The sequence below is a fragment of the Thunnus maccoyii genome, chromosome 9 (genome assembly GCF_910596095.1).
Source record: "Thunnus maccoyii chromosome 9, fThuMac1.1, whole genome shotgun sequence".
Lineage (NCBI taxonomy): Eukaryota > Metazoa > Chordata > Actinopteri > Scombriformes > Scombridae > Thunnus > Thunnus maccoyii.
This window is the reverse complement of record NC_056541.1, coordinates 5,130,913-5,152,533: the sequence shown is the minus strand read 5'-3', so window position 1 is coordinate 5,152,533 and position 21,621 is coordinate 5,130,913. Positions and strand designations below refer to the sequence as shown.

General features: G+C 39.4%; 1 protein-coding gene across 2 annotated transcripts in view; it reads right to left on the bottom strand.

Annotated features, from left to right (window-relative positions):
- Positions 1 to 2,392: 2,392 nt before the first annotated feature.
- Positions 2,393 to 21,621, bottom strand: part of cfap299 (cilia and flagella associated protein 299) — an 80,686-nt gene continuing 61,457 nt past the window's right edge. Inside the window, exons 4-6 of one of the 2 annotated variants that reach the window (XM_042422413.1) lie at positions 20,613 to 20,755; positions 6,181 to 6,310; positions 2,393 to 3,607 (exon numbers count right to left, since the gene is read on the bottom strand). In XM_042422413.1, the coding sequence (XP_042278347.1) occupies positions 3,515 to 3,607; positions 6,181 to 6,310; positions 20,613 to 20,755 (366 nt within the window). In that variant the 3' untranslated portion in view covers positions 2,393 to 3,514. Of the gene's footprint in view, positions 3,608 to 6,180; positions 6,311 to 15,858; positions 16,111 to 20,612; positions 20,756 to 21,621 lie in introns of those variants that run through there. The other variant, XM_042422414.1, reaches the window with a different exon arrangement.

Sequence of the window (21,621 nt, the reverse complement as noted above, 5' to 3'; positions counted from 1 at the left end):
GGAGGAAGATGAGCATCAACATACACAGCAAAGTAGCAGCAGAGCGATGTCAGCTGGAAGCAGGAACCTGACTGGAACAACTCATAATAATCAATCAGTCAAGGCACTGTTAGTCAGGCCTGTGGCTCATAAGACATAAATAGAAGAGACAAAACATTATGTCCTTTTTTTTGTATCAGCTGTAATATTTAAAATGAAGTATAAACTGCTTGAAATAATAGATCTATTATAATCCATTCATTCAAAAGTTGAACTGATAAAATGTACCGTACCATTTAAGGACAAACACAGCTCTTCTTTTTCAAAAAGATGAAGAAAAAGAATAGTTGTTAAACTGCGAAACATGAAAAAGTTTACACAGGTGGGGAATGCAACTGATGTCAAATTAGGTCAGACTTGTTATTGATTTAAGGGGGAAAAGGCACTAAGATTATGATCTGTTTTAGTTTAAAAAATGGGCTCAATTTATCAAACACAAAAGTGAAGCAGGTAAACATGTCTTCATAAATGTCAGTGTGCCAAAGAGTTTTAACATCAGGCCTGTTGAACATTTGGAAGTTCACATGTCTGGAAGTTTAGTGAATCATATTTGTTATTTCTAGGAAAAATGTTTTAAATCTGAATACTATTTAAAGTTGCTTATGATTGTAAAGGCAAACATGCACAATAGCATAATTCAAACTGGGACAGTTGATTTTTGTTCTACTGCTGTTGTAAACAAGAACTTGTATAAAACACACTGCAATTCTTAACATACCAGTTTTTACATTTCATATGAAGTTTTAAATGTGGGGCCATAGTTTGATTCAGACTTTATCGCTGCATTGCCTGGACACGAGCCCTCATAAGTCAATATATGTTGCTGCCTGTTACACCTGCTGACTGCTTAAAATACTAATTTGGCCAACACTGTAATTTTTTATATGTAATTAATATGTTTTTATATGTATGAATTGTCTTGCCGTCCATTTAAGGCTCAAATGTTGCTGGTAAGGAAATGCAACAGTGTTAAAAAGGCAAAAAATGACATGAAGAGACATCAAATTAAGTTGAAACTAAGCTTGTTTCATAGAGAAGACAGAATAGTGCCTCTACTATCCGAGGCTCTGTATAGTCTGAATCCACCTCTTTACCTCATGTTGTGTATACTAGCGGCACGTCAGGCCTCAAACTAATAAAACCACGCTTCAGTTAAAACCCCAACAGCTTAAAAGCCCAATAAAAGAAATGAGGAGGGATATAACCATTGAAATTATACTTTATTGTAGATTCATTACTATTTACAGACACATTATCTGTCTGGGTGAGTTCCAGTGACCTATGTTTCTTTTCAGTTTCGGACCACCGAAGAGGTAAGGCACATTAAAAGTAGCCCGTGCGTTTTTATGAGTAATACATGCTTGTTTGTCAATCAACTGGTATTTTAAATTTCCTATTTTTCAAGTGCACATCTGCTGTTTTGATTGGAAGGCATCTGGAATGACTGATGCCACTTTCAAGGATGGAGAGCAGAGCAGGAAGCTCCATCACCACACACCACCGGGCCACATGAATGAGCTGCGGCCTGTGAATCTGGACAGCTGTAGAGTGTGAAATGTTCATTTGCCACCTGGCCAGATTGAGTTCTGACTTCCAACACATACAAAAACTAAGCAGGGAAAGATAGCGAGATAGTCAGGTGGACGGACGGTCGGTCGGTCGGTCGGTTGCAACAGCCCTCGCCCTGAGGTTAAATCTGGCTTCTACAAAGAGGTCAAAGAGGAAATGACATTGCCAACACAATCGTTCTGCCAAATTTAAATGCTCCTCTCATTCTTGTTCATCCAGTTAGTTTTGTTAAGACAACAGCAAAGGAAAACCAGATTTGCAGAGCTGAAAACAGACAAAATATTTAAAGACATACAACAACAAAAACATATTTGCAAAACAGAAAATAAATTAATAGCTTAAAGCTTTTCACAAACTTTGTTCATCATCACCCCCCAAAACAGTCCCAGAACCCGCATTTTAAAAAAAAAGAAAAAAAAAAAGCGAAACCCACTGACTAAAAAAAACAGAATCCAGACCCCCAAACCCCTGTTTTTACAAAACCAGAACCCACATCCCTGTGTCACCACACATATTGTTTCAATGAGGCCAAGAGAGTCCAATTCAGTCAAAACAGACAAACAGATGCAGCCAGTGAAAGGCTGCTCTGATATCAAGCTGGCTGAGAGACATTAGAGGTTTGTTTTAGAATGAACTAATTTGTTTAAACCTTGTAACTTTCAAAAAAAAGGTTTCAGCAGAATGGATTCAAGGGGAAAAAACCACTATATCGGTTTGAAGAATACATACATTTTCCATCCTTTTATCATCCTTAATATCATCACAATATGAGAGAGATGAAACCTGATTTTTATAACTTTATTTGAATGCAGGACTATGTTGATAACCTACATTTTATGGGGAGAAAAAGTTATCAGCCTGTAGATGATGAACATCTATTTAAAAGTGAATGCTGTGCTTCTTGGTTAGAAGTGTACAAAAAGGCCTCCACAGACCTGTTTCCTGTGCAGGATGGTTGTTTGTGACTAAATGGAAAAAGTGCCCCAAACTATGTGTCTACAGAAAACAAATTCATGAACAAATAACACAGGCCTTGTAATTTGTTAGCTTATAGACCTAGATAACGTTACTTGTGGTGGGACTAATTCTTACCATGTGTTTCAATAACAAAACCCAAAAATTTGAAATCAACAAATTAGAAGGGAGCCGGTTGCAAAATATCTTCTGTACTTCCACAATAATTTCTAAAGCAGGTCGTTTGTCGAGTTATCTTGCATTAAAAATGTCACGGTGGATGACTAATATGTAAATGATAGAGCACTTTGATGTCCTGTAAAGTGTGCCTTGCATCTGGGAACATGCGGAATGCTTTAAGCCCATTACCCATTCTTCCAGTCCAATTGGAGCTACCGCAGCCTGGGGGAGGACATAAAAGCAACCCCCATCATCTTTCAAAGCTCTTACGCCTTTAATTTGTTTAGACAAACAGCCCAAAACATGCCAGGCCAAACGATGAGATGAGCCCGGGGTCTCCGAGCAGGTTTCTGTCCCTTTACTGAGACTGCTGACCGAAAAAAACTGAGCCGATCTGGGCCTTGGTTTTCAAATAAATGTAATAAAAAGAATTGAATAACTAAAATAATATTTTTTGGTCAGTTCACTGAAGGATTATGTAATAAAATCTGAACTGACATTTGAAATCTCAGGTTATTTGCAAGGAAACGCCTCCGAGTTGGCTCACTGGTCCGTCCACTTCTTCCTCTGGGAATCTTCAGTTTAAAAGCCATTTTATGCAGCACCCTCCACCCAGATGGCATGCATGATATGAGGGGAACAGTTTGTAAATGATTGGTGCCTCTACAGCAACTCTTTTTTTTTTTTTTTTTTCTCCAGTCAAATTAGAGGCTTCCAGTGCTCTCCCAATACGTGCCATATGTATGAACGTGTCAGCTGCAGCCTCTGACGCTTAGACTGTCCTGATGTTGTGGTCGTAGAAGACGACATGGATGTAGAGGTCCGACTGTAGGAACGTCCTTTTGGAGTCCTCACCAGGACCGGACTGGAAACCAGCACAGAGTTAGAGCAGTTAGTTTATAGTGCTTATAATTAATTAAATTGATAGAAAAGAAAAAGAAAGTAATTCATGTACAGGTATGTTTAACAAGTTATTAATGCTATTTGTTTTGGACAGTGTTTTATCTTCAGTCTATTAAGGCAGTGATTCACATAGTGGGCTCCAGGGACCCCTGGGGGTCCTTGAGGGGGTTCCAGGTGGTCCCCAGCAAAAAGGGGAATAATTTATTTTCACTATAATTCCATCCTTAGTAACACAATAACAAAATATATAACTATTTTGGTCACAGGTTTCATACGCTTTTTATAATAAAACATCTACAAGCAAAAATCTTATCAGATGGAGGTCTGTGGTCTAATTTGTGTCAGTTTAGGGGTCCTTGATGTGAAAAAGTTTGAGAAACACTGTATTAAGGTGAATTTTACATACAAATGTGCTTCACTTTCAGTCAGGATTTTAAAGCTGCATTAAGCTAGATTTTTGACCACTAGTGGGCAGAATATTTATAAACCAATTACCCTCCAGATAAACCATCGCCTTCTGAAGTAGTTCAATATGTAAGCAAAGAACGTGCACACAGGTGGTTTAGAGACGATTGTTTCTTTTATACTTGTTTATACAACTTGACTTAAGCTTGTGTTTTTTCTCTACTCTGTTTCGAACTTTTGGACAGGAGTCGAATATCTTCAGAGAAGTGTAATTCCACCTTTAGCCACTAGGTGCTAGATATTCCACTTTCTAAACAAGCTAAGTTACTAACCTTTTCAGTCTGGTGGTGGGCAGGTAGCGAACAGTGTCTTTATCTGAGCTTGTTTACTGAAAACAGCTGCTTATGGTTTCATATGAGGGGTTAATGAGAGCCATGTGACTCAACCATACAGTTTATGTTCAACTGGAGGACCAAAACATTGAGCTAAAAGAAGCTAAATGGGTTTGGAATGAGCCCTTTTCTATTAAACGGTCATAAGATTCGATGTTAATACAAAACAGTTAATGCATGCAGGTGTAAAATGTGAAAACTGCCATAGAGTCAGTATGTTAGCAATTAAACAAAACCACAGATATCCAGAACACACTTTTTAATAAGAGGTATATTACAGGGGAGGCCAAGAGCAGCATAATTTGACAGTGACTGTAACTGTTCATTTTTCAAGATGTTTTGTGTTACTTTGAATGTCAAAAAAAACGATACGGCCCCTCCACTAAGATGTAAAGCCACTACCAGCTGGGAACATTTATTTAAGGCTAAGTGTGTCAAAAGCTTCTGGTGGGAGTGGATCCATAGCCAGCCATTACACTCAATTTACACTTTTACCTCAAACACACTTGTGGGTGTCCTAATAAGTGAGGCGGTCTTTCTTTGCAAGTTCAAAAGCCCGTCAATAAAAATAGACCAATAAAAAATGACTTCATAGACACATTAAGAGAAAATGGGAAATGTTGGTTGAACTAAATGATAAGCATCTATTTTTACGGAAACCAAAATGTGTCATTAACAAGTCATCTATGTAGTTCGCTCTGTTCCACAAACATCAGTTTCCAGAGTATTTCTTTTTTTTCAAATCAAGCCATTGTCATAACTGAAATATGACAACTCCTCCACCCCCCAACCCACTTTTTTGGCTAGGACAGAAAAGTGGTCATGGTATGACAAAGGCAGAAAAATAAACAAACCACCCTAAATGAGTTGATGTGAGCCTTGATTTTGGAAGGTTCCCCTGCGGATCTGTGGCCACATGAGCAGCTAGTGAGCTCATGGTGGGTTAAAAGCCGGATGGTTAAGTGCTGCTCCATGCCGAGCCAATCTGGGCTGAGCTGAGCTGAGCTGGGTTCTGGGCACACGGGTGGTTTGCTGTGTCTGGCTTCCTGTGCCTTCTCTTGTGTTTTTAATAGACAGCCTGGTTGGGGCGGTGCTCGACCGCAGCTAGAACACTGTGCTGCCATTTTGGCGCTTGGCCTCAAAAACGCAGTCCCCACAGCTCTGTCTGCAATTTCAAAATAGTTCAGCCCCACCAACTACTTCCCTACCCCCCAGCAAAGAGGGAAACTGGAGAGAAAAAAACACCGTCTGTCAGTCGTTATTCTTCCAGGACCCCTGTCGGACTGTGAGCGTGGAGGAAGCACCTGTCTCGACCCCTTGATCCTCCATTTTTTCGTGCAGGTGGAAAGCAAATATCTCTCCCTCCCACCGATTTATTTCTCTTTTTCAGTCTGCTTCTCCTACAGTGTAGGCTCCCTCTGAAAATGACTTGTGTCTGATATCTGTGATTAATTAAGACACTCACTAAAAAGGTAAGGGCATGGGATCCAACACAGGTCTCAACCGTCATAAATAATCAGCAAGTTGTGGTAAATTAGTCACTTGAGCCATCAGCACAACAAAATTTGTTTTAAAGAAGTGCTGGGTGCAGAAAAAGGATTTAAAGATGTTGCCTTTTTTGCTTTCTAGGGACATTTTTACTGCTGTGGAACAGGTGAACCGGTCTAATTAGCAGGACCATTTGTCACCCTGGGGTTAAAAAAACAGAGCAGGACAACAACAACAACAAAAAACCTACCAAGGGGTCCACATTCAGGATCTTTTTGTCCCGCTTGTTCTTAAAGAGAAGGCCGTTAGGGTCGTCATAAATCACCTCGAAGTTAAGGCTCGGGTTGGACGTGGACACCTGTGTCTTCCAGTTGTAGTAACTGCAGGAAAGAAAAAAAGGTAAAAGTAATTGTTAGATGAGTGAGATGAAGCCATTTTTGAAGCTTTAAGGTGCTTTCAAACCACCTGGCAATACTGATGATCAATACCAACCCCGACAGGCTGCTGTTAACCACCTAGTTTGATCTCATCAGAGCATGTTGTAGCTCAAAATAGGGAAAATGGTTATTAATATTACAATTATTAATACACCAACTAACATTATAAACATTATTTATGGTCCCAGAGTGTCTAAACACACTCTGAAGCTGATGAATGTTTCTCCTCATTAATGTTTGTTCACTACTGGTGAGGAAGTGTGTAATTCAGGAGGGAAACTCAGATATCAGTTAAATTAGCTGTATCGTTTCCCTCGCTTGTAGTTTCTGCGGTCGCCATGGTCACCCAGCGAGCTGCGTCGGCAAGATGAAAAATTTCAACCATCATCAGCTCCGTCCGCTGCAGCCGCCCTCTCTCTCTCTCTCTCTCTCTCTTTCCGTGTCGCACAGCTGCAGTTGTGTTTAAATTGGAAACTACGGAGGCAACCGCTCGCTGTCTGAAAGTGCCTTTAGTGATAACACTCTTGGGAGCAAAGTTCTGTGGGAAGAATTGTTCAGAAAGATTACATTTTGCTCTTTTTAAAACTGCTGGAATGAAGTATGGTTTAATGCACGGTGCAGTAGTTTTGTATTGTGCTGCCAGGCCGTTTGGTTTGTTTTTGCTTTTTTAGGCCCGCAAAGACATATTACTTCAGAGAAAAATATTCAAAACCAATGTATTTCAATGAAAGGATGCAACCCGTAGCGTTCAGGCGGGGGTTGGGGGGACCGCTGCGACATTGTTATATTTTCTAAAAATGAAAATGAAATGAAAATAGTTCAGCGTTAAAGGAGTCCCGCTTACTTTCTGTTGTGGTCTGTCTTTCTCTTGTTCTCTGTTGTAACGCGTCTAGGGGTCTTCAGAGCGCCTCGGAGGAATGTAGAATGAGTGTTTGGCTGAAACACTGCACACACACACACACACACACACACACACACACACACAGCAACTCAACATGCTCAACAGTTACTGAATTTCACTTGAGTTTCAAAAACAGTAAGTAGTTTTGTTTCAGGTTGGACTGTGATGGTTTAGTTGCATCGCTGCAACATAATGAAAGATGGGACTCTACAGTATTTTGCAGCCACAAGTAGTGGCAAAGCAGCAAGACAAGCATGTTTCTTTGGATTTCAAACAGGAGTTGATGGTTGACACTTGGTCTGCAGTGTGTTTCAGCTGCAAATGTTTGCACATAAACGTCGTTTTGCATGACTATGTATGATTTTATAAAGGAAGAAGACCGCTGCTCAGTGTTGGTTGTGTGTGCTACCTGACCATTTGGTATTCTGCTTTTTTTGGAACATTTTTCCTTTACAGGCTTCCACAGCAGGAGGCTTTAAAACGACACATGAGCACCATATTGAGGTCATGACTTAGCATGTTTCACAGAGGAAAGAAAACTTCATGGATTACAGAGCGTTACGCAGCCGTCGTTATCATATCAATATTCAACAGCAGGTTATAGAGGAACTTTGCAGGTTGCTTTCCTTTCTTTTCTGCAAAGCACAGTAATGTATCTTTTGTAAGAGAGGGAGAAGGTAAAAGGTCTGTTTCCAATTTGATCTTGAGGGCGCTGTGTTGGAGTTCGCCAAGGCAGGCATTAAAGTAAAGCTGTGGCTAATAAGCTATTGAAACCAAAGAAAGGGTTGAATTCCAAAATAAATGACCGATTAATTTACAGCATCCGATTGGATCCTGCTCTGCTTTTAGGTTTTCTGTTATTTTTGATACAGCATAGCAATAGTGTGCGACTTTGTGACAGAGTCAAAGGGACAAAAATGTTCGGACCTTCAAGCTAAATGAATACGTTTAACATGTGGATTGTTTTTTTGTTTTTATAAATATATTTCAGTTTGATATATTATGTATGTTGGTATCATTTCTCTCAGTCAAATCATTAATTTGTCCTTAAGAAGTTTATTGTAGGCAAGCCGGGCGTATCAGTTTGACATTGCCTAACCATAAAATTGGCAGATCTTCTCTTTTTGTTGATGTGAATTACAATGAGGCTGGTTGGGAACTGAGAACATCTCATTATGGTAGTGCTGAATACTACATTGTTCCAATGTTAAATTTGGATCGGAGCACAACATTCAGCTGAGGAGAGACAGATGTGGACATGAGAAAAACTAAAGACATTAGTCTCAAAATTAGTTTGATGTTAAAAAAAAAATGCCATAAATGTCTGTTCTTAAATAATTTGGGACATCTTTATTTATCAAACCACTGTTTCTTTGTATTGCCCAAATTATTATTGTTCATTTTGTCTATGAAGCACTTGGTAACTTTGTTTTTATTACAGCATGTTTTAAAGTTTGAAATGTTAAAAAAATTCGAATTCAAGAAGAGTTCGTACAATGAAAATTTCCTCCAAGTTAACATCACCACTGCATGAACTGAGTTGAACAACTGACAACTATGTGGCCTGAACAGCAACGGTTAAATCTTGGCATTGAAAACAAAACCTAAACTGAAAAAGGAAACATTGGCACAGAAACACTTGTATTGGCCCTGAAAACAGTTCCACTGATCTGTTCGTTTTATTACATTTATATTTACTGAAATGTGGTGATATCTGTACATATAGAGCCCCAGAGGCAGCGTTGTTGTTCAGTCCAGTAAAAACATGAAGCTTCACTTTACATTCAAACTAATGTTGCAGCTACAATTGTTAGATTTCATCTGTAAGACCGACATTTATCTTCCAAAAGGAATTATATCAGATCAAATCATTGGATTATTTTCTCCCCGGGTTGATGACGGACGCTGACCGGCCGATCATCTCAGCGGTCGAGCTGCTAGCAGCTGAGATGACCTGGCCAGCGGCTCTGAAACATCTCCAAATATGCTGCAGCAGATTTACAAACAGCTGTTATTTGGATAAACTGAGCACATATTGGGAATTTAAATAGCTACTTTCTCGCCTGAAAAAATATTAAATCTTAATAAAGTGACATATTAACAGTCCAACAGCGGTCTGGCTCAAAATCTTCACCATGATGCCATTTCCCTCAGATATCTTCGTCGAACCACAAAGCACACTGGGTAATGTAGGCCCAGCAAAGGCCCTCCTCTCTACGTCAAAACACTGACAGACAGTTGAAACTGAAAACCAGTTACACTGAAAAAAAACCCCTGACAGCATTTTTTAAAAAAATGAAAAAAGACAGACATGAAGAAAAAATCTGAAGATTGAAAAACACATCATAACGCAAAAAAATACCAAAATAAAATAAGATTGTAATTTTTTTAATGCCCGTGTTTTATTTTTGAGTGGAATTTTTTGCAGTGCCAACGCAACTTTTTCCAACACAAATGTTTCAATGCCAATGTTTCCTTTTTCAGTTTTTTTTTTGAATGCCAAATTTTGTTCTGGCCCCATAGACAACAGCCTCAATTACACAACAGTGACCTCTTTCAGCGGTTCTCATCAATAGTTGTTCTCATCACTAGTAACATAACTCCACATGTCACACTCTGAGGTGCTGATGCAGGCCTCAGCTATTCCCCAGCAGCAGCAGCAGCAGTTTGTGGTCCAAGAACAAAAAATGGACCTCAAGGAGGAGACTCAGTGTAAATCTGGGAAGCGGTTCGTTGTGTTTGGGGGTCAAGTGGGCTGAAGCTGCAGCGGCGAAGTTGTAAATACAGGACCGTAACGTAATGGAGCGGTGCCAGAAAGCTGCAGGTTATATTTCACTTGCTCTAATGCTTTACTGGAGCCAATTTATCCTGTACAGCAGATATAAAGTATTAATGACCCACATTGTGTAAAATACATCTCAAAATGTTTACATTAACATTGTAAGACCTCTGCAATCTTTGAAATATCTTGGCTGGTGTAAAAATGTTTTCTCCAGGATCCGTTTCAGAGGTAATAATCCCTAGTGGCACATAAAACCTGTTTGCAAACACCCATTTGCATTTGTGCTGAAAAATATTTTCTGACTGCAACATATTAAGCGTGCTTGCTACAAATTACAAGCAAACATACAGTATAAGCAATATAAAAACTTACCCATGTGGCCTTTCCAAAACCCACAGACCCCCACCAATTTTTGGGTAATGTAAATACATATTTGCGCAGAATGGCCTGTTTTGAATAGTCATAAAAAATGGGCAAGGTATTCCAGCCATTACTGAGAGAGCGATTGACTTGAACCTGGCCACATGGTTTTCCATGGATTGGGTGCTTGTTGTATTCCCCAAAGACAGTCACTCCGAATAAGGGGAAAGGAATGATCTTCACATCAGCCTTTATATATATTATTGAGGCTCAATTCCTGGGAGCGGAAGTCAGTGAGCGTATTTACAAAGAACAAATGTTGACAGAAATAAGTTGGGAATAAAGGCAAGTTTTGACCCGGCTTAATAGTGCAACAATAAAAAATAAATAAGACAGCATCGGTATTGTATTGTATTGGCTTGGTCTCAGCTAAAAACACCATAAACACACTGTGGAAGGTGAAATGTTTAAAAAGAGTTTCATTTTAATAGTTTTTAGACATGAATGACAATGATTTGACCTTAACTTTAACTGGTCAACTAGATCACTGACTTGGACTTGTCAAAATTGATTTTTGATATTTTATTTTTGCTTATTTTTTATTTCCAATCTAATACTTTTGAATTGTATTTAAGTGTCTCTTTATATTGCCTTGTGTTGCTTTTATATTCTGTCTTGATGCCTTTTATGTTCTATGTAAAGCACTTTTAATTGCCTTGTTGTTGAAATGTGCTATACAAATAAACTTGATTTGGAGACTTAAGACTTTAACAGCTCTGGGATTTAAAAGTCGCGATGGACAGGGAAGAGCTGACGGTGTTACACAGTCTGGGGGGCAGCAATGAAAAATCCGCGATCACCTTTGGACTTGGACTGGGATCGGGCAGAACTACCTTTTCAAGAGGTTTTGTTAAATTTGACGGCATTTACACCAGTTTAAATGAACCAAACAATACTGGTAAATGCAACAGAGTTTGTTTAAATCGGACCAAACAGGTGAAAGCACCATTACAAATGAATATAAGAATCTTAAAATCAAATTATGTAAATTTACTGTATATATACTGCTGTTGTAATAGAAAAATGCTGTGGATGAAGATTTTATCCATATTGTTCACTTCTACTTGTATGTTCTATACTATGATACTACTATAAGATACAATGAATTTCAACCGATGTCTCAGATGTCAGATATCCATTTCCTGTCAGCGTTCAGAGAAATTTTCCCCTCCAGGAAGCACATGTACCGAACGCCTCTGAACAGCCAAAATTGTGTGGAGAAATACATTGATGCATAAAATTATAAGGTATGATAGTGTAGGACGAGAGGTTTGGCATTTTTAATTCAAGCTGCCAACAGAGCTGAGTAAAGCAGCTTCAGAATAGACTGCTGCAATGCCCCAATTACGAAATACAAATTGAGGTTTTTCCCTTTGAACTGAGAAGAAAATTATATTCTCTGAGACTCGCTCACAGACATATGCATACTTCTTCTCTTTGTAAATTAGATCTGACAGTGTTTCAGTGACTATTTATACTGAAATGCCATACAACAATTAACATTTTTTTGGTCGACCACTTTTATTCCATGGTGAACCGCTTACTTTTGCTAGAAAAATGGGACAGATGTGAGATATTTTAACACAGAATATGAAAAAGTTGGTTAAAAAAAAGCGTAAAAAAAAGAAAAAAATAATTTTTTAAAGCAATGCTGAGAATTTTGTTCATACATTATTTGAATGTATATTGGCTCCACCTCCCTCACTGTCCCATATGACCTGTCACCAGGGCAACTAACTGCAAGGTTGGTGCACATTTGGTCACAAAGAAAGCTCCAGCAGCTGGATGGCACCACACCCAGACTCATGGACCAGTAAAAGTGTGAGAACCTGGATTTGGTGGAAACAATGATGGTGTTCTCAGCACCGGTTCCTGGGTCCCTATGCATTTACCATGGCTGTTTGACACGTGCACTGTGTCCTTTCACTTTCCATAGTTACTGTGCTTAGCTCTATTGTTATCTCCAGACGGTCATTTTCCAGGGTAATGTCAACAGTCTCATTACAGGGCTCAGAGGAGCTGGACTCTCGGCGGTGGATGATATATCATAAAACAGCAAATACCTAGCATGTGTATTCGTTCAGTTTTTTTTTCTGTAGTGGATTAAGAATACAAGTCGAGTAACTGTTTCTGAAGTTAATGTTTCCAGTGTAAATCACAAAAGGCCTCTTCGGTTTTGAGAGGTAGTGTGTAAGGAGTTGAAATTACTGTTAAGCCTTCTGGGGGAGTCGTGGGTCTAATACAACAACAAATCAGAGATGGGCTGAGTCCAGCTGACAGCCCCATTAACTGCCCCCCCCCCCCCCTCCCCTCCCACCTCTAACCACACACCTACTCAAATTTTTGATTTCTCTCTTTATATTTGGATTTTAAAAATAATGCAAACACTGGTTTAACCTTTTCTTTTTTTTACTTAGAGGGCCTCTAGAGTATAATCATGACCATTAATGTGTTTTTGCCCCATTTTCTCTTTACTATTGATTCCAGGAAGCCTTTTCTAAGCTGTTAACATCAGAGCTGAATCAGTCAACAGAAAATAAATTGGCAAAAATCAATTAATTAAGTGGCTCTTTGGTTTAATCGTGCAACATTCTCTGTTTCCAGCTAATTAAATGTAAGAATGTCCTTCTTTGTCTATTTTATATCATTATAAACTGAATATCGTTGGGTTTAAGACTGTTGATCGAACAAGCAAGTCATCTAAAGACTTCACCTTGGCCTCGTGATCAGGCATATATCTGTTTAAAAAGCTATGCTACTGTAAAAACTATGGGTATTTTTGGTGAAAATGGGTACAAGACACAAAGAATGACCATTACATGTACTGTGGACGGTGACTCTAATTACCAAAATGGATAGTTACGGTAAATACAGTGTATTGTTATGCATTAAGGCCAATATAGGTAAGGATTTTCATTTCTCTGTCAAATCAAAATAACACTATTTTCAATAGTCGAAAAGGTTTCAGAGCTACACTTGCACAAACACACACACACACACATAGGCCAGAGCCATGACAGAACTGGGTTTTATCCAATATTCCATTTGACTGGAGCTCAAGAGGCTAATCGCTCCTTGACGGAGAGAGGTCAGGGGTCAACGTTTGTTTGTAAAAAAAGGGCCTAAAAAATACAGGCGATCAGCCCAGTATCTTCACTCATATTCAAAGAATGCTCACTAATGACAATCATTCTGGCATGATAACATGTTAACGAGTAAGATTTACGGTGCCTGATAAGAGTCTATCATTTTACAGTCCTACTTTAAATATGAGACATCCATTTATCATTTCAGATATTAATTACACAACTGACACGGACAGAACGGCCTATCAAACCTGGCAGGTCTCTGATGATCTTACTGCAGGTGGAACACTGAGTTAATCTATCAAATTTAGTCCAAACAGTATCAGCACTGAGAATAAACAGTCCGATTGGATTTAACTCCGAGGATCCAGCCAATAAAGTATATGCATGCCATGTGTGAAGATCAACACACATGACATGGGAATGTTCCGGCTTACCAGCAAATATTTATCAAGCTGGCAAACTCTACTGCGATAGAATATCCCACCCAACCCCTCATTAAAGCTCGGACACAATGCTTCAGTCCGTGCCGCTAAATCACCTACAGAGCTGGAACAGTTTCTCTTTTGTATTAAAAGTTAATAAAATACGACAGCAGTGCAAATATTTTCACAGCAGAAAACGAAGCCAGACACACAGGTGCATTGCAGAGGCCGAGTGTGGAGGCAATATGGTTTTGGCTTCGGAGGAGGCATGCGCTGTGTTTTCGACCGTGCGGATCCTTCAAGTTCGATGTTTCGAGTGTTGCAGGAAAAGCTTGATATGATCCAGCGTTTCAAAAAGCAGTTTGAATTTGAAAGATTCAGGGAATAAAAAAAAATAAAAAAAAAAGGTATGGTACTGCTTACTTCAGATGAGAAACAGGATATTTGTATTATGTAGCTGAGAGGTTACAGAAAGGGAAAAAATCTACTCTGATGACTATTGTTTGTTTGAGAATGGGAACAGTTTTAAGCAAAACACAAAGTAACGATATAAAGAGGAGAAAGAAATCGATTAAGATGACCATACGTATATGTGATATGTGGACAGCATCTCCAAGTCTTTCTTAAAAACAGAGGGACTGAGAGAAAGAGAGAGAAAGAGAGAGAGAGAGAGAGGAAGGAGAGGGGAACAGCCAGAGTGCATAAACAGATGGTCACTTTGCTGGGGAACATTAAATAGACATCAGAGATGCTGTAGGCACATCTGGAGTGGCAGGAAGCTGGGTGCATGGAGCTGCAGATCTGTGGGATAATTAGATGAGGGTCAGGACTAGAGTGTGTGCATTTATGTGTGTGTGTGTGTGCGTGTGCCTGCGTTGAAAGCTTATGGTACAAAAAAAAAGCAATGGAGACATAAACGTAATGCAGATTTAGCCTTTGAACATATCATATTGTATATTTTGAATATGTTTTTTCCCCCTACATGTGCAGTATCAGTGTCAGGTTTCGGTTTCACTTCTTAACCTGCATCTAAAAGGTGCTGACTCTCACAGGCTAATAAAGCTACATTCACTCAGTTATTCCTCATTATCAACATGTACAATAGCTTGTCGAGAAAAGTGCCATTTTTATCAATATATTGTGTTGTTATTAACCGCTTCTTTACATGTAAACTCTCTACAGATGCAACAAGGAAAATGCTGCGCTTGATTTACTTTAACCAGGTTTCCCAGGAGGTCAGAGGCTTACAACATATGCCTTTACAAATGATGTTTATATGACCCACCCACCCAGTGTGCCTGCTAAAATAAACCAAGTCCAGCGTTCCACTGATTTTTGTTCCTCACTGCTCCTATAGCATGAATGCAAATGCAGAAATCCTGAAGGTGACAGAGGAAAATGCTGAAATTATATGTATAAGTTAATATCAGACTATGCCTGACTAACATCTCGGCGTAAGGGTTTTCTTATTGATGAACAAACATGGGAATCCATTAATGACCAAACTTAGTCAGAGGAAAACGAATTGTGCATTCAAATGTACTTCGACTAAAATCAAACAGCGCTCTTGATATTTCATTGATTCCATAATTTGGTGTTTCTTTACTGTAGTTGAAACAGAAGGTTGTAGCGGGTGAAAAAAAAATGGCGGAGGGACTGTTCAAAAGTGTTAAAAGAGTTGAAAAATATTTTGCACATAATCCAGAATTTGTAACTTTAAAAAAATGAATAAATTGAAAGATTAATTTCAGAAGAGAAAGGTGATGATGTCCAGTGTTAAGCATCCAGTTTGTGAGTGATTTTGACACATTTCTTTACTTTGCAAAGAGCTATATGACCCGTTAAACAAAGATGGAAAGTAAAAATTTAATTTATTTTGTTGTTCAACTGTTGTTTTGCTGGAGCAGAAACATGCTTTGATATTTTCTTTAAAAACTTCCAACTAATTCATTTTTATTCTTTTAAATTCGGACACACACTGCTCCAGGGAGATACTCTCCTACTGCTCTTTTTTTTTTCCCCTCGAGACATTGCAGACTGTGTACGTGAACCTATCCACCCTTCCTTGCTGGAGGTGGGAGGTGGAGGCCAGAGCTGGCGCTGGTGTCGCTGCTCTGTGTTCTTTGTGGCTGTGGAGGAGGAGGAGGGACAGGATTCAGAGTCCTGCGGTGGGAGGTTTAGTGCACTGAGTGGGCAGCAGCTCCAGCATCTGCTCCCTCTTAGCGGCAACCACACTGGGTGTTATTGTTCCCGACAGAGATGAAAAAAAGGGGGGGGGGGAGGGAGGGAGTGGTGGAGGATGACATAGGAGGGGAGAGAAGGGGAGAGGTAGCAGAGCATGGAACGCAAGGTTAGAAGGGTTGAAAATAAAGACAGAGAGATGTGTAAATATGATAAAGTAGAGTTTTAATGGGTAAAAAAAAGAGACAGAAAGGAGGAGTGTGAAATCAGATGTCAGAAGGAGGGAGGGCAGGGAGACCCATGGAGGGGGAGGGGGGGGGAAGCCTCATAAAAGCATCATTAGGGAGTAGGCTGTACCTCCAGGCATGCTCGCTCAATGACTCACACCTACAGCTTGTTAGGGCTTCCACTCGCCATAGAGGAGGCCAAGTTCAAGGCCACGATCGGGGTTGTGTGTCAGAACACATGGTGAGAAATGGATAAATAAAACAACAAAGTGTTGCATGTCTGACACTTTGGTTTCAAAGAGGGGGAAAACCACTTCCAAAAATAAAACACAGGCTGTCACTCTTGTTGTCATGTAGCTCCTGCAGCAACAATGTATTCCTACAGAGGAAAAAAATATATTGTACTTTGAATACCAACAACCACGTTGCCCTTACATGACTAAAGATTTCAATGATCTCAACATTTTTGCGATAAGTTGTGAAATACAGATGTTTTTAAGGGAGGCTCTGCAACATTGACTTTGTATGTGTATCATTATTTAAGAACATTAATAATGACGGTATGCTTGGTTCTGTGATTGAGTAAGTAAGAGTTAGGTCATTCTTGACCTTGTAAATAGTAGTTACAAAAAAAAGCAGAATTTAACGTCCACTTACTAGTTTTTTCTGGACTACATCTAATGGTCTTCATCAGTGGATGAGTTAGGATTCTTTTTAAAGGGAAAATTCTGCTTTTGTTTGTTTGTTTCACAACCTTTGTGTTACTTTTCTAGTTTTGGTCATTGTTTCAATAATAGTGAGTCGTTGACAGGCACAGGCAGTTTCCACATAAATCGTCAGTTTAACCATTTCATCTAAACCACTTATTTGGAAGTGAAAACAAAGCTAAAAGTTAGAAATTACTGGGTAAACTGATTTAAATACCCATTTGGTTTGTTGGAGCTTCTACTTAACCGCTGTCTCAACCCAATCGCGAGAACAAAAGGTTGGCATTGTATATTTCTACAAACCACGGATATGTTAAATGTCTGTCTCAATGTTGGCCATTATCAGTTGAATGATGATGTTTTATGATGTGACAACGCTGTGGTCTGGTTAGGTTTAGGCACAAAAACCACTTGGTTAAGGTTAAAGAAAGATCATGGTTTTGGTTAAAATAAAAAAATAAAATAAAAACAGTTGCAAATGTAGGGTTAGGGTTAGGATTAGGGTCTCGCTAAAAACACACGATTTTGTCGATTGAAAAGGTCAGTGGGCATTGGTTTCGAGGTGGTCTCGATCCATGCTCTCTGCTGATTTCCGACTTTCATCCAACTTTTGTCCAACAAACTTCCTAACCATCAACCGACCCCTCCTCCTCTTAATAAGAAAGTCAGGTCATATAGATCTCATGTGAACTATGTCACTTTAGAACTGTTGATAGGATATGTATTGTTGAAATGTTCAAATGTAGATATTCAACGTATCTGTGATTTGCAGAAATGTACAATGCCAACGTTTTATTCTGGTGACCAGGCTGACTGTCTTTCTTGGTCTAACTTTGACCTACCTGTAGTTATTGTAGACAGTTTTACAGTGCAAATAAAACATGATATTGGTGGTTTCAGGTATCCTCTGTATCATTTTCATCTCCAAATACTTGAGTAAATTGGTTAATCTGGGGATTTGTTTACAACCTTTGTGATCGTCACGCTAACCCCAATGGCCTCTGTTGTAAAGTGTGCCAAGTCAGTCACTGTTGCCAGATTTCATGCAATATGTTTATAAGTAAAAGCTCAAGTTACACCCGATAGGACAGAAGGCCAAAACTAGGACCCAGATCTTTAAAAAAAAAAAAGCATAATTTACCTTTAAAATCTGTCCTCATCAGGCCATTTGAGAACATGTTCTGTCCAGTGTCACTGAGGTTATACAGTCTGCATGTCGTTTGGCTGAACTCTGAACATAACCATGTAACACACACTCTCATTCTCCCACCTGTCCAGTTGTGTTTGTCCTCATGGGATTTCTAGCACGTATCTGAAATGTTGGTAATATGTTACTATGCACGAGCATGTGGAATGTGGGAATGGTTTTGGCTCCGGTAATTTGCTGACTGCTCTCTATGTACACAGCTCTCCTGATGGACAAAAAATTATTAAGATGTTAACTGAACCACTGAGGGATTTTAGCTTACACCTGTCAGGTCAGCAGTTCACTTGTGGCTTATCCTGGAATTGTGCGATTGGCACCGATGCATGCGGTTCAACGTACAGTTCATGATGTATCTTGGATAAATACAACAGATTTTAAGCACCTTAACAGTTGATGTCAAAAATTAAAGCAGCTATGTGTAGATTTAAGGGATTACGTTATCTTTCAAATTATTCTGATTGTTTTGTGTCTTCTTGAGATACTACCAGGGTCAAGAGATTTCAAATACTGTAGTAGCTTTAAGCTGCTCTCATCACTATTTTTTAAATGTATCAATAGATCAAATGACTACATGTAATGCGAAAGGTGAACCCACGGAGAATTAGCTCTACGGAGTGTTTTTTAGCTACTTTCAGTTCATTATCTTGGTTCATTCTCACTGCCTTAATCAACCTAATTTCCAGCAGCTGCTATAAAACAGCACACAGCTATTTTATAGCAAACAACCTCTGATATACCCACTGTACACTGACTGCCCATGCACCAAATGGCAGACAAACTAAACAACTAGCTGGTGAACAAAATGGAGCATTTAGCAACTAAAGATCCAGATATTTCCCTCAGGATCTGGTGGAAACCAAAACAGAGCTAAAAAGAAAATGAATATTGCACTAGGTTGCCTTAAACATGACTCCAAATGAATGCTAATGTTGCTCTGTGTCTGCTGGATGTGTAAATAGGCAACTGTTCCAACATGTTCGCAATACGCCCCCGCCCCCAGGAGCACTGTCTTCAAATCTTCCCGTGCAAAGAAGGGAGAGCCCTTTTGTCTCTGGGTGCTACGGAGACATTACAGCCAGCGGTAAATCACCAAAGAGCTGCACAGATCAGTTCATTGGATCATGTTTTCCGCAGGATGGCGATGTACTTTACATCTCAGGAGTTGGGCTGCTAGTGGCCAAGATGACCAGCTGGTCGTAGGTGTTATTTGGATAAACTGACCACATATTGGGAATCTAAATGGTTACTTTCTCTCCTGAAATAATATTAAAACTTAATAAAGTGACAGATTAACAGTCCTATGGTGAAAATTACAGCTTTTAGCCTTTTGTGACAGATTTACAGGGGAAATTACGCCATGTTCGGCATCTCCACCCATCCTGACCGGTGCTTGGCGCTGGAGTATCTTCATCATGCAAAGAGGGGAAACCAATCATTACTGGTTTGACGTAAAACACATCACTAGTGGTGCGCCAACATGGTAATGTCATACCAGACACCAGATTTAAAAGGTCTGTATACTGTGCAATACAGAGAGATTTATCTGGCGGTGATAGGCTTAATCAGCATTGTGTGAACTGGTTTGGCAAGGGCTTGATGTAACAGACATTCATTTATATGTTAAAGTTCCGCACTCCGGCTTTAAAAGATATAAAGACTTCTTTTTCCAAAGGAGTCCACTTCAAACCAGTGAGAAGAGCACAGACAAAAACACAAATTCACAAATTTCTGATGTGAAAAATCATGAGTATGAATCTAACTTTGGCACATAATAATGTGTTCGACTCCTAAAATACACCAGACGTTGGTTAAGAAAATGCATTAAAAATAGAAAAGTTGTCAGTTGCATTTAAAGATAAATCAATCACTTTGCTGATCTATCAATGTAACCAACCTTAAGGCCTCCCTCTTGCAAAAACATCTAAAACATTTATTTGTGATGACAAATTTACCGCACATTGAAAGAAGATCAAAATCTCACGGTTTAAACCCACTTCAATCCTGACTCTAATCACGTCAGTCTTGTCCAGACAGGTTCAGCACTTTGGCAGCTGTGCTCAGATTTACTTTAGGAGTGTATATTTATTCCACATCTATGCTGAGACCACAGTGGCCGGTGCTGTACATACCAACTATACTGGCCCTTTTATAGAGCTCCTTCCAAGCCTATATTGGTCTCTCACGTCAACCTGAATCTTTAATCCTGGATAATAAGATTTCCTTACCCTTCAAATCTTGTCAAATCCCACTCAAGTCAAGGCCCCCCCCCCCCAACCAACATGGACATGTTACAATGGAAGTAGACTTACCATAAATCTGAGCGTCCTGGCATGAGCCTCTTCTTTCCGCTGAAATATGGTTCAAAATCTTGGGTCTTGAGTCTGTGGGCGTAGTCTATATAGCCAGATACTTCCTGTCCAAGAGTATTATGATCCCTTATGAAAATGACCGACTGTAAAAAGAGAGAAAAAGAAGGAAACCCTCTGTGTAAATAATCACGACCATCGAGCCTCTCCTCAGTAAAAGCCACAAAGGCCAATGTCACTTGTTAAAGTGGACAGATAGAGGGGATCTGTTACAAATACCCCATACTTTGAAATACAAAAGGCTCATGTTATACTTTGAATCGGGTTCAAATCAGAAAACGACTCAGACTTAAGTCGTCCCGCGATGGCCCGAGTTTATCGAGGTGGGCTGACTACAGAATATCATGCTCAGATAAATGCGTGGGACTCGCTGAATCCTCCGACTTACAGTAACTAGAGTTTCAGTTTCAGTTCCGTTCCAACACACCTACAGTCGAGGTGGGAATGTTGCTTGAAATGACATGAAATGTGGAGTTATACTGTAAGGTTAGGTGAATAGTTGAGGACTTTTTAGTAAAAAAAAATGAATAAATAAAAAGACAAAAAGGGGGCTAAAAAGGTCTTTATAAAAGGGATAAAAACTATATTCATAAGATTTACAGTAGAGCGATAGATGCATCTACTTTTAGAGTGTCACAGTGAAAGTTTTAGCCAAAATGAAACCATAACTTCCCCACAAATTCCCTATATAACATTTCTGTCTTTAGCAGTTTGTCGTAAAGCTCACACCTTTAGTCTGGACACAATCAGGCTTGATATTGTCATTTTGTTCTTCCAAATCGTAACCCTACTACTGCTACTTTTGTCTACCCAGTATATACGACACCTCTGTTCTGGGTGGTGCAGAGCATTGTGTAGCTCTGTGTCCTGACAGTAGGAAGGTTTCTAAAGTTTGAAACCTGCTGGCTGGGGCCCTTCTCTGTGTTGAGTTTGCATGTTCTCCCTGTGCCTG